The sequence below is a fragment of the Diceros bicornis genome, chromosome 14 (assembly GCF_020826845.1).
Source record: "Diceros bicornis minor isolate mBicDic1 chromosome 14, mDicBic1.mat.cur, whole genome shotgun sequence".
In the NCBI taxonomy this organism is placed as follows: Eukaryota; Metazoa; Chordata; class Mammalia; order Perissodactyla; family Rhinocerotidae; genus Diceros; species Diceros bicornis.
The window spans coordinates 1,952,421-1,966,712 of NC_080753.1; the positions used below are offsets into that span (position 1 = coordinate 1,952,421).

The window sequence follows — 14,292 nt, forward strand, 5'->3', positions numbered from 1 at the left end:
TTAGAATACATTATTTTGCTTACAAATGAATAAGTAGAATATATTTTCCCTTGGGTTAAACGGGATTTTTGTGAACTTTTCTGAATTTTCATTACACTCGAGAGTATACAATCTTTCATCCTGAAATTTTTGTTTTCATGTCTAAAAAAAATGTAAAAAATTGTAGAATGAAAATCTCTACAAACTTTACTAATACTCATTAAATGTTAACATTATGCCACTTTGTTCTCTCTCTCTAGGTGTGCACAAGCAAACGCGTGCACGGAGTCTCTCTCTCTCCCCTTCTCCGTCTCCCTCTCTCTGCCTCTCTCTCTCCGTCTCTCTCTCTCCCTCCCTTTCCCTCTCTCAGCTGTCAGGTTTCACTGAGCCATTTAAAAATGAGTTATAGATATCATGACACTTGATCCCTAAATATTTTGTTCCAGCACACATCTCTTATAAACGAAGAAATTCTCTTAACTAAGCATAATACCGTTATTACACCTAAAGGGAAAAAACAATTTCACAACAATAGCTATCATCCAAAGATAAACTGTTTCCCTTACTTCACTACATAAAAATAATTTCCAAATTGTTGTCAAGAAGGAAAAAAAATACTATAAATATAAATATAGATATAATAAAAAACAACAAAAATGTTTAGGATTTTTTTAAAGGGTGTTTAATGTAAAGCAGTACGTTTTATAAAATATACTAAAATGATTTCTTAAATTTCAAATGAAAATATATTATTTATGTTTTAAAACTAGTCCTTTTTTCCCCATAATGCTATAACTAAACTTAATTTTATGGACATTATAAATATCATTCTCAATCCTGTCAATTTTTATCAATCTTTCAAGAGATTTCCTCTCCACATCCACTGTAAATGTAGCCCTAACTCTACACATAAGGATATCTTTGCTCCAAAATGTACAGTAATGTTACTTTCAACATTTTTTAACAAGATTTTTTCATGGTCAAAGATATTAAAATATCCTTACTTTGTTAATATTTGATTTTTTAGTATATTGCTTCTCCATATGGACTGAAAAGGAAAACCCAGTTTGCATGCAAAATGAGATGAAATTATTGTCTCTAAATTGCTTGACAGATGACTTAACCACGAGATTAGCTGATTTATAGCTTGTTTATTAATCTAGGAATCAAAGGCCAAAAAAATTATTGCAACAATAACGACAATGAGCTTTGAACAGTATTAACTGGGATGGGAAAATGTAATCAAAAAGAAGAAAAGCAACAGTGATATAACACATTTCATTACTATAGTAAGGTCTCAACTATTGGGTATCAAAATGCTTGAGAATAACCAATTCAAATGCCATGTTTTCATACACTTATTTCTGGACGGAGTCACCAAAGCCCTGAGGGGGAGGATAAATTTGACTTTTTTTCTTTTTCATTCATTTCCAGAATACAGTAAAATAATTTTCTCTCCCTCCTTTCTCAATTAGTGGCTTTATCTTCTTGCAAATTTCATAAAATTAACTTAATTAAATGCCATTTAAGGAGTTATTAGACTCTTACTTGAAATATGCTCCTTTCTGATAAAGAGTTATGCTTGTGAGAGCTCATTAACACCATGTGACAAAAAATTCCAACATTAAGATCTTAAAAAGTACATAACTAGTATATTTTTACAATGAATAAGCTGTACTGTATATTAAAAGTTTGAATCTATTCAACAAACATCATCAAGTGATGATAGAGATGAAGGTTTTACTTACGTTTGCAATAGCTATAGCATTTTTATCGTAGTATTTCTTCTTTTCGTATTTGTCTCTGATGAAAAACTCCACTGCTCTGAAAACAGATAACTTAAGGAAAAGCATGAGTTCCATGACACGTACCCTCCTCCCCTGTATTCATCTTCTCCACTGAGCTGAGATTCCAAACTCCATCCTCCTACTGCTCAGTCTGTGCTTTCTGCAACTAAATTCTGTAACCTACTTTTCTTTCTGCCAAAAGAAAGTCTTTATCATTCAGGAAATTTTCCCCATTCAACAAAACCACTCAACCCAATTCTAGAAAGAAAAGTAACCACACTTCTCAATTCCACCACACTCCTCAGCCCTCCAACCCCCCACCAAACTCTAAATTCAATTAAGGTTCATTTTGGATTTTCAATATAAGTAAAGCAACTAATATCCACGCAGTCCCCACCCAGTAACATGTATATTATCATTTCCACATCAGTGATGAACAATCAGCCACTTGGAAAGACGAAACGGTTGTGATTTCAATACTTATGTTCTTTCCCACCATGCATGGCTGCCTCTGGTTGTACCGTGAGGATTCCCTGTGTATTAGAAGAATGGTGACCAATTTTTTTCTTGCAAAGCTGAGGAATGGAGAAGCCAAGACGCTAAAACCAAGGTTAGTGCCATTTAATTTTTTGAAGTTGGCTAGACTAGCCTCATCTGTTGATAGAGTAAGCCACTTCTAGTGGAATGTGAGAATTTTGAGTTATCTGATATAGATGACTTTTCTTGCCACTCAATATCTGCTTTATCATATTCCACTAAAATGGGAATTCTTCCATCAGGGATTCTGAACCTTTTGAGTATGAACTCCTCTGGTAGTCAGGTAAGGCCTGTGGACTCCTTTCTGGAATAGTGCTTTTTAAAGCATAAAATAATATACACAGAATTACAAAGGAAATGAATTACAATGAAATACAATGTCTCTGTGAATCTCAAGTTTAAACATTCTTCTGTTCAAAAGAAATGTTACCTGAAGCAGTAAAACAATACACTTTCAGTCAACAACTCATTTATTAAAAGTTAACAAGAGCCTTTTAAATTGACAGTTGAGGCAACAGGTAACAGAAAGAGTTGGCAGACCACTACACCACAGATATTAAAGAGTTGGGGCATTATGAAAGCACACAGAGGGGCAAGGGAAGGCAAGTAAGAAAGGAAATCTAAGCATTCAGTTTATTAAGTAAGCTGACTGACTGAAGGCCATTTTTAAAGACACTCTTCTACAAGCTGAGTATGTAAAAGGCACTTTAGGTTACCACTTTTTCTCCTCTTAACAACCTATAACGTAGGTGCCGTTTCACAACTAAACCTGGAGCACAGAAAGTTTAAGTTCTCAGATTCTACAATACAGGGCAGAGTTGTGATTCAAAGCCAGTAATGTCTGACATCTGCCTTTTCTTTTTTCTTTTTCCTTTTTTTTTTTTTGGAAGATTGGTCCTGAGCTAACATCTGTGCCCACCTTCCTCTATTTTTTTGTATGCAGGGCACCACCACAGCACGGCTTGATGAGCAGTGCGTAGGTCCGCACCCGGGATCCAAACCTGCAAACCCGTGCTGCCAGAGCAGAGCACACGAACTTAGCCACTATGCCACCAGGCCAGCCCCATGACATCTGCTTTTCAGAATGTTACTGGTCATCACAAGTTCATTTGTGATTCAGTTAATTTCTGCTAAAGATAATAAATGCTTCAAAATCTAGGGAAGAATGTCAAATTTGGAGGGCGCCTTTGTTTTCAAGGTAGCCTTAGAGACCCTTTCAAGTGAAAGGCCTTGGAGCTGCCATAAGGCTGCTTATTTAGGTATGTAAATATTTAGATACTTATGTGCTCATTTAGGTATTTTGGCAGCCAATTCAATACCAAACAACTACCACAAATATGCTAAGATTTTCATAAAATGCAAGAACGTTATTTTATTTAAAATATTTCACGTGTAAATCAGCTAAATGTTAAATTTGCTCATAATTGTAAATCCAAATTCAATATTATATTTTTCTAATAGGAAAAAATAAAACAAAAAAGCTGGCCCTTTGGATGAGGTGTATGTACTGAGCAATTTTCATTATAGAGACAACTATATACCTCCATCAAAGGGAAAAGAAAAAAGAATTTACTTAGACTGATGTCACTTTCACTCCAGATAATATAAAATATGTTTACTGTTTTTAAAAATTATTTAAAAATATTACATAACATAATATGTATACAGTTTTTTTAACTGAAGAAAATTTTTAGAAATCTAAAGTCTTAGAGAATAATTTTTATGTTTAAATATCTGGGAGGAGAATAACACTAATGTTTTTCCTTCTTAAAGACAGAAACAACAGTTTATTTTGCATATTGTGTAAAGTGTACTACATATTAAAGCTTGAAAAGATTTCACTACTCTCATTTATGAAATGTTTATAACAAAGAAAGGTCACTGTTTATGACCAAAAAATTACTCCTAGAAAACTCAGTAAGGTTAGAAATACAGTAGATAAAATAATTTAACCACCAACAGTAAAACTAAAATATTAAACCTATGATGGGTTTATAAATACTGAATTTGAAAAAAGCAGACATTTTAAGTATACAATCTTTTGGAGTAAAAAACAATACTAACATCTGATGAAATGATATGTTGCTGTGAATTTTCAGAAATAACAGGTATCAGTGAAATCTTAATTTATACTTAATGTACTTTATATAAATAATTCAAATGGTTTCTGCATATGATAAGAAACCCTCTCAGAAATTATCTAAGAAGTAAGCAATTAAAAAAAAATTATATGAGACAAAAGTTGATCTGTTTTTCAAGGATATAAAAATAAAACAAAATAAAATAAAGCGTTAGGGCAGGAGAACTTCCTTGCTAATTATTAAGCTAAAACACTATCTTTTAAAAAGCAATCAAAGCACAATAGAAAGTGAATTTCTAAAATTCCAAGGAGTCACTCGAGGAAGGACTGTGATTTAGGGAACATGCTATGCCGTTGGTTGCTCTCAGTTCCTACATGCCTCTTAGAGTAAGAACGATCACAAGGTCCTTATGTATTTTTGTACAAGGTCACAGTTCTTCATTGTTAATTCACCTAAAGAAACAATGATTTATTCCAGGGTCAGCATACTTTTTCTTAAAGGGCCAGAGAGTAAATATTTTAGGCTTTGCAGGACAATTGGTCTATGTTACAACTACTCAACCCTGTCTTTGTAGCTCCAAAGCAGCCAGATAAAATTCATAAATGAATGAGCATGGCTGTGGTCTAATAAAACTCTATTTACCAAAAGAGGAACTGGCTCATGGGTCTGAAGTTACCGATTCCTGAATTCTATTCCAACACTAGAGGGCAAAGAACAGCCCAGTTGCATTTATAGAGGGACTCTATGTCTGCAAACTGTCATTACAGATAATTTAAGGGATTTTCAAGGGAAATTCTGACACTAATTTTCTGTTACATGCTGACTGTAGTACCAATTCTCAAAGAAGATGGTACACTCACTTATTTTTTCGGTGAGGAAGATTCGCCCCAAGCCAACATCTGTGCCAATCTTCCTCTACCTTGTATATGGGACGCCTCCAAAGCATGGCTCGACGAGCAGTGCGTAGGTCCGTGCCCAGGATCCGAACCCACAAACCCCAGGCCACCAAACCAGAGTGCGCAAACCCAACCACCACACCACCAGGCTGGCCCCTAGCTTTTATTTTTATATAACTTTGTCTTAGTTTCCACACCTGTAGAATGGAGATGACACTAAGACTCATCTCACAGGATTATTGTAAAAATTTAAAAAGCTGGTGTGTAAACAACTAAGAACAGTGCCTGGCACATAATGAGTGCTATTTAATTTTTAGCTCTTATAATTAATAAATGTATTTTGATAGGCAAATCTTTTAAAACAGAGGGTCCATTGTCCAAGGAGGAAATGGACAACAGCTACTGTGTGAAGGGCTAAGATGCCTCATACATCATCAAGTTTAAATAGACGAGTAAATGTGAAATAACAAAAGAATCAACGAATTTGCAGACCAAGAAATATTTATCTTCATTTTCCATTCTCCAGATGTCATTTGAGACATAAGGACTTAGTTATACTGATAGAGACCAATAACACAACCAAAAAAAACCTAGAAAGAGAACAATAATATCTTCAGGGAATCAATGTAAGGAATATATTAATCACAACTCAATTCAAGTTTAAGTGGTTGATTTGGGATTTAATAAACAAACAACAACAAAATACCCCAGAATCTTCCCCATGCCTATAGTTACAAATCATTCAGTACAGTACCCTTAACTGTCCCCATCTTCAAAACTAACAAATGGTACTATACAAGACCAGAAAAACTTTAACATTACTGTGTTTTATCTTTTAACACGTATTTTAAGATTTTTTTCCTTTCTTTAAAGATACCATTTAAAAGACAATTAAATTAATATCCTCTCCCAAGAGCAAAATCTTCCAGTTCCACACAAACACCACTGACAGCAGCAAAACTTCCAAAAGCTGAAGAACCGCTGAGCAGCTTTGGTGCAAAAGAGATCTCCCGGAACTGAAGGACGGTCACGCACCACATGGCGACATTCCAGTCAGTGACAGACCTCATATACGATGGAGCGACGCACGACCGTCAAGTTTTTAGTGAGATGAAATATCCTAATAATGAAAAGCTTAATGTACAGCTTTATCATTTGTCATGCACTAGAACATGCAGCCTATAACTAACCGCATCCCACATGAGAAATTACACTTTCACAGCAGCTTTTGCATAACCTCTTTAAATCGTAACGCTTTTAAAAAGTGACAAATCTTGTTAAGAATGCAGTGAGGTCCCATATTATGTGAGTTTTACTCGGTTTGGTTCCACTTGCCTCTAGGGATGAGACAACTATATATAAATCGATAAAAGTGCAGAGATGTTAGGCTTTTCAAAGAGCATACTGAGCTTTAGAATGATTCACCAAAGAAAGAAAGAGAAAGGGAACTGGTTTTCTTACTAGTCTCCCTAATAAAACACCCAAATCACAGTGTTTAATAATTAAAGGAAGGAATTAAAGTGATGTTGCCATAATAACTATGGTAAAAAAAAAAAATTTTAAGGCTACAGAATTACATTAGATATAGGGGCTGGTCTCATGGTCCAAGAGATGTCATCCTATACTCTTATCACTAGTAACCATCTATCTCAAATTTGTTTAGACAAAATCCCTCTTAGAGTAGTTTCTGACAACCACTAAATTATCTTTTTGTGAACAGTGAGAGGTCAGCACCTCATATAAATATGACCATGACTTGTAAATGCTTTAGAAGAAGTAACATTTAGCTTGAAAAATAAAATAAGCACGCTTGACTAACAACAGCAAATATACATAATCCAAAAGCCTGAAGTGAATCATACCAGGGACTCAAAAGTTGAAATCTTTACATAGACCTTATGGCCTAGTTGCAGAGAGTCCCAAAGTATAAGCTTATCTATTTTCAAAGGTCATCAAGACTCAAAGGTGGCAACACTGATCTTACTCAGACCATCACCATTAATAACATCCAAGCGCCCTTACACAGGAGGGAAAGTCTGGAGCCACTGGGAAGTCCCTTAACAGCTCTTTGAGCATCTCACCCTCTCCCCTGCCAAAAATGAAAATATTATGCTCTATCTCATTGAGTTATTTTGAGAATTAAAAAAGATAATGTACATAAAATACGAAGCTCGGTGCTTGGCACACAGCAAACCCTTACTGAGCAGTAAGGCTACTGCAGCCACTGCTTCCAACATGGTATCGTCACTGTGTCAAAGGTCAAGCACTTACTGACTGACACCAGACATCAATCAATTTACTAAAAAAAATCTCATCTCTCCTGAAATTTTTAGATAAGGACCAAATATTCAAAAATATATCAGCAAAAATACCAAAACTAATAACTATCTCATAATCTTTTACTTCTATAATGTTCAAAATAAAACTGATGGTAATTACTTAAGAAACAGTATTCCTACCAACATATACAAAACGGTGCATAGGGAGAGCTCAATATAAGAATACCAAGAAGCTACATATTGTCCTTCCCCGAATATCTTCAAGGTTTATTCAAAAACAACATGGAATCATGGTGATGGAGTAAATAACTTGGAAGCCACTTTCATCCACAAGGTACCACATAACGGATACTACCAAAAATTTCAAGAACCTCAAGTAATTTATCCAATAATATTCAAGAGAAGTCCAAAAGTCCCAACTCAAACCAACCCCCCCTCCCCCAACATACACACAAACTTCCAGAAAAGGGATTCTTCAATTTGAGGGATAATATATGTCAGCTCAGGCTTGGGGGTGACGGGCAGAAAGAAGAGGAATAAATCACTACAACTAGCAAGCAGCTGGTAACAACCACCTAGGACATTTATTTGCTCTGCTGTATTTCCTTCTACCATTCTCTGTTCCCCAGGATTCTGCCCTAGGCCTTCATGTTTCACAGAAGGAAAACAGCATTCCCAATATTCTCAATAAAATCCACCAAAAGAACAAAGGACCACTGCCCTAGATAAACAAAACTTTGCCCATCACTCTTCTATTGCCTACATGCTAGGTGACTCCAATCTATACTGCATTTCCTGCTTCCTTCTAGCATCCAGACTCATGTTCCAGCTGCCACATGGGTTTCTCCAGGATTATGTCCAACTCCACAATCTGCCCAAAGTAACGAAGCATGGCTCATTATCTTTCATTTCCAACCCTTAAACCTTCGTCTGGTACTGAACTCCTTCTCTTAGTGAATAAGCTTTACCTCACCCACAGAACCTCACCTAAGCTAGAATATTTGGGGTCATCTCAGTGTCTTCCTCAGAGACAAAGCCAACTGGAACCTAATCCAACCACTCCTGCTTTCCCAGTCCTTCCTGCCCATTGTCAGTGACACGATCTGGTTTACATCTCCATCACTGCTCAGTTCAGGGCTGTACTAGTATTCTACACGGTCTCTCTCACTCCAGGAGCTTCTCCAACGACTCTTCCTTGTGGTAGAAGTTAATGTTTCTACTAAGGTTTCTCTTGCTTCAAAAGCCTTCATAACTTTTCAACTCCATCAACCCTTTGGACCAATGAAATGAGGTCCAAACTGCTCTATATACTATTGAAAACTCTTCACAATCTGGAAAACAAGCTTCTTCTGCCACTTGCCCCACCAAACTTAAATCTTGTCACATTAAAACCTTAAAATGTCATGTTTCCTCACACAGTATTTTATGGCTGAAATGTTCCTCCCACTCTTACCCTAGGATCTTGCTGTAATAAAAATCGCCTTGGATATCAGACTGCTAAATTTGTGGGAAGGAGGTGGGAGGAGCAAAAACACAAAAGGCCAAATACAAATACTAACTTTTTGAATATAATTTAAAAGGTTTCTATACAAATATGAAAACATAGATAATAGCCTGTATCCCTGTGTGAGAAAAGATAACATTTTTTTCACTGACCACACAAACTGTTTTAGTATACAAATGAGTAAGATATAACTGATCTTTAAGAAACTACATTTTATTGTCAAAACCACAAATGTCACCTTTGGATAGAATCACAATTACATACAATCAATTAGATAATCTTATTATAGAGCACCACAATTCTGAATTCTTAATTCAGAATTCTCACCACAATTCTCAAGCTTCAATATGAGTTTGAGAAATCCTATAGATCAAATGATTTTATATTTAACAAACGTGCAAAACATCTTGACTAAAATGCCTGTGAGAAAATATTCTATTCATTCTATTCATTAGATTTGTAAAGCAAACACAGTTGTGCAACTTATGACAAAGATAAAATGTCAGTAACAAATACTAGCATAAATTACTTTTAACTTCCACTTACACTAAATATGTAATTTGCCCTTTAAATGCATACACGCCAAATTGCTTCACATAAATATAACTGCCACATAAAAGCGATCAAAGAAAATCCCTTTGGAAATGATTTTTAAAAATATCTCAAGATGCAGAGCCGGCCCAGTGGTGTAGCGGTTAAGTTCACACGCTCCGCTTCGGCAGCCCAGGGTTCACGGGTTCAGATGCCAGGCACGCACCGACGCACCGCTTACCAAGCCATGCTGTGGCGGCATCCCATATAAAGTAGAGGAAGATGGGCACAGATGTTAGCCTAGGGTCAATCTTCCTCAGCAAAAAAAAAGAGGAGGATTGGCAACAGATGTTAGCTCAGAGCTATTCTTCCTAAAAAAAAAAAAAATACTCAAGATGCTCACAAACCAAATCTCTAATAATAGTCTAAAATAATAAACAACACACATGCTCCAATCAAGAACTGGAGATCAATCAAGAAGAATCAGTCACAATATTTTACTCTTAGTAAAAATTACATAAAAATACTACATAGATCATGTATTACCAGATTCCTATTAAAAACCTACTAGATACAAAGCATGGCTCAGGGCAAATAAATTTCTACCCTTAATGAACAATAGTTTGATAAAGGTCACATCTTCTTAAATACAAACAGTTAAAATATGTACTGTAAAAACAAGTTAATTCTTTTAAAACTCACAATAAAGAAAGTTTAAAGGATACTGATCTGTCTGTGGTCTTCGAAAGTTCTCTGGAAGATTGGCTTCATACAGTAGTCTTGCTTTTGTATTTCCCATATCTTGCATACACTAGAAGAAAAAAAAAAAATCAAGTATTTTCATTACTCATATAAACATTAAAAAGTAATTCCTATACACACATACATATACATAGATATACACATATATACAAACAAATAACAGGTAATATTTATTATTTCCAATATTCTTCTCCTTAGAAAAATAATTTAAATCACAACTAAGAAATTAATTACTCAAGTTCAAAATAGAAGCATATTTGTAATCCTTCACATTTTTTCAACATATGTAGATCCAGTTTTCTCAAGTCTCTTTCTGTGAAAACATTACCTTCTTTATTTATACTCACTACTTCCTAAAAGTGCATTCCCTGGTAGTTCGTGGGCAGTTTTATGACTGTTTTAAACATACCACTTGACAAAACTGCCATTTCCAAGGCCAACGACTCAAGATCAGATTTTCCTTGTTTTGAGCTTCAAAACACTCTGGGGTTTTCATGATTTACAATCAAGATCACAATGGAGGGGCCAGCCCGGTGGTGCAAGCAGTTAGGTGCACGCCCTCTGCTGCGGCGGCCCGGGGTTCGCCGGTTCGGATCCCAGGTGCACACCGATGCACCGCTTGTTAGGCCGTGCTATGGCGGCGTCCCATATAAAGTGGAGGAAGATGGGCACGAATGTTAGCCCAGGGCCAGTCTTCCTCAGCAAAAAAAAAGTGGAGGATTGGCATTGGATGTTAGCTCAGGGCTGGTCCTCCTCACAAAAAAAAAAAAAAAAAAAAAGATCACAATGGAGAGCAGATAAAAAAGAAATACTGCTGACCTAGAACTCCAGTGGTCTGATTTCTTTGAGGTTACTAACCTCTTTGAGATTCTGCCAAAAGCTATGGATCCTCTCCCCACAGAAAAGCTGTGCCTGAAGACCGAATCTTACACACAAGCTCAGGAGTGCACAGGACCTCCTCCCTGAAATCTACAAACCCCAAGAGTAAGAATCACCGTTCAGGAGGAATAAAATGATTTGACAATCACTTCACCCAGTTTAATGAAGCTTCAGTACCATCTATGAGGAAGGACTAGCCAAACCACACCTCCCAGATATTCCGGTATATTAAAGACCAAACATAACACTTAACAACAAAACATTGTACTATTCCTATTTTACACCGTTTACATAGTGCTTGAGCTCCTTAAAACGTTTTAATTGGTAGAAAGATCAGTTTTATAATTCTTTGCTCTTTTTCTGATTTCCTAGACACACACCCCCACACCATTGAGAAGACAATCCAGGTTTAACAGATCACCAGATGTCCACCTTGAGTTGTAGCCCTCAAGTGTATACAGAATCATCTTCTTCCAAATAAAAATAAAAAAATACGGGGCCGGCCCGGTGGCGCAAGCGGTTAAGTGCGCGCGCTCCGCTGCGGCGGCCCGGGGTTCGCTGGTTCGGATCCCGGGCGCGCACCGACGCATTGCTTGGTAAGCCATGCTGTGGCGGCGTCCCATATAAAGTGGAGGAAGATAGGCACAGATGTTAGCCCAGGGCCGTCTTCCTCAGCAAAAAAAGAGGAGGATTGGCGGATGTTAGCTCAGGGCTGATCTCCTCACAAAAAAAAAAAAAAATAAAATAAAAAAATAAAAAAAAAATAAAAAAATACAGTGACTTTTCTCCCAACTGAGAGTTTTAAGGTATGCAAAATACTAACATACACTCACTTCTGGATATCTACTCCACCCTACCTCAACATAAGTATTCTCTCAGAGTAAACGAGATTTCTAAGTCATTCCTCTAAAGATAATGATAAAGTGAAGTACATAATACAGGGATAGGAAACAGAAGAGAGAGTAAACCAGAAAAGAATTAAGGGTTTTCTGCTTTTTAGCTCTGGAGAGAAAACAGAAGCTAAGATAAAATAAACCCAAGCTTCAAAAGTGTGTAAGATAAGGAAATAAAGACTGCATGGGGTGAACCAACAGCACAAGGCAGAGGGCTCTACTACGTCGTGCCGCACACGAGCACGAAGCACTATGAGCAGGGCTAACACGTAATCCTGCGTGTGGGCAGAAGAGCTGAGAAACTCGCAGCACAGCTTACCCTCCCTGAAAAGAGAAGAAATGTTTTCCCTCACAAGCATTCAAATGAAAATGCATCTTTGTACCATGGTGGGAATTGGGAAGTAGAGATGATCAAGTTATGTAATCATAAAGGCATTTCTTAAGAACTAGACCAAAAAAAAAATGTCTCAGTGTGCACAGTATCTGCAATGAAGCAAAATACAATTCAGATACAGCTCACAGAAACTATACAAGTAAAAAAATTTGAAAAGTTTCTATCAAGCAAACAAGACTACATGGAAATTTTAATAAAAAATTTAATAAGACTAAAAACAGTATCTATTAGGGGCCGGCCCCGTGGCTTAGCAGTTAAGTGCTCGCGCTCCGCTGCTGGCTGCCCAGGTTCGGATCCGGGCGTGCACCGACGCACTGCTTCTCCGGCCATGCTGAGGCGGAGACCGACATACAGCAACTAGAAGGATGTGCAACTATGACATACAACTATCTACTGGGGCTTTGGGGGGAAAAATAAATAAAGTTTAAAAAAAAAAAAAAAAACAGTACCTATTATACATGCCATATCTCATTAATCATCCTAACTTACATTTTTTTTCATATTTTAACATTTATGAAATAGGAATGCATCTTACAATCGATGGTGTCTTATAATAATATATTTTTTTAAAGATTTTATTTATTTTTTTCCCCCCAAAGCCCTAGTAGACAGTTATATGTCATAGCTGCACATCCTTCTAGTTGCTGTATGTGGGACGTGGCCTCAGCATGGCCGGAGAAGCGGTGCGTCGGTGCGCGCCCGGGATCCGAACCCGGGCCGCCAGCAGCGGAGCTCGCGCACTTAACCACTAAGCCATGGGGCCGGCCCAATAATTTTTTTCTTATTAGTCCATAAAATGAAGGTGCTTCTTACAATCAGCAATATATATATTCAATCAACATGACTGTATACATTTTATATAAAATATTCTCTTTACTTAATGTAGGTCATTAATATCTTATTTTGGCAAAATAAAAAATAGAAACAAGGCATACATATACATTATAGCAAATTATTTAATGTTGTCCTAGGGATGCTATCCATCACAATTATACAGGAGGGGAAAACAGAGGTATAAAAATCTGAAAGGGAGAAGTGATGTGAAATAATGAGCCATTTCTACAGGAGACCACTGCCAAAAAGTGACTGGGTGCACGCACGAGTGGGGACTGGGGGAAACCAGGATTCAACAACATCACAGATGTAGAGATCATTTTGTAAGGAAAAGCAAGATACTGGTAAGCTCAGATAGTTTCTAGATGTCTAGAAAGTAGAATAGAGTAGAGTGGGAGGAAGGCCAGCAATGCAAGGACCAGTGGAGATGAAAGGCTAAGCAATTTGGAAATGGTCAGAGCAGGGGGAAAAAACAACAAGGGCTGGCATTTTGGGGAGGTGACAGGAGTATGGTACAAGCAAGCTGTCCTCAAAGCTTCAGGACACTACAGGGAAGGGCCCTATAGAATACTTATGAAAATTGTATTTATTTATTCTATTGGCCCAGAAGACCAAACTCTGTCTGGTAACTGGCAGAAGAACATAATGAAAATAGCCTAACAACTACAGTGACAGGCATTAGCCTCAATATATTATTATAAATTGCATATATAAAATACATATTGTATTACATATATATATATGCCACTTTAAATTGCAAAACACCCTGATTTAGGCATTATTACCCTAATTTGACAGGAAAGGAAACTGAAGCTGCAAGACGTTGAGTACTTGCCCAAGACAATTAGTCTCCATGAGTCTTTAACTCTTGATAGAACCAACATCAGCCACCAGCAGGTTAGCTATCTCAGGCTGCATCCAATGGAACCGGGGACT

General features: G+C 36.9%; 1 protein-coding gene across 2 annotated transcripts in view; it reads right to left on the reverse strand.

The window, feature by feature from the left end:
• Window positions 1-14,292, reverse strand: part of SMAP1 (small ArfGAP 1) — a 155,690-nt gene that overhangs the window by 77,757 nt on the left and 63,641 nt on the right. For both annotated transcript variants that reach the window (XM_058554058.1, XM_058554059.1), the window contains exons 3-4: window positions 10,320-10,405; window positions 1,728-1,803 (exon numbers count right to left, since the gene is read on the reverse strand). In XM_058554058.1, coding sequence (XP_058410041.1) covers window positions 1,728-1,803; window positions 10,320-10,405 — 162 coding nt within the window. The remainder of the gene's footprint in view (window positions 1-1,727; window positions 1,804-10,319; window positions 10,406-14,292) is intronic.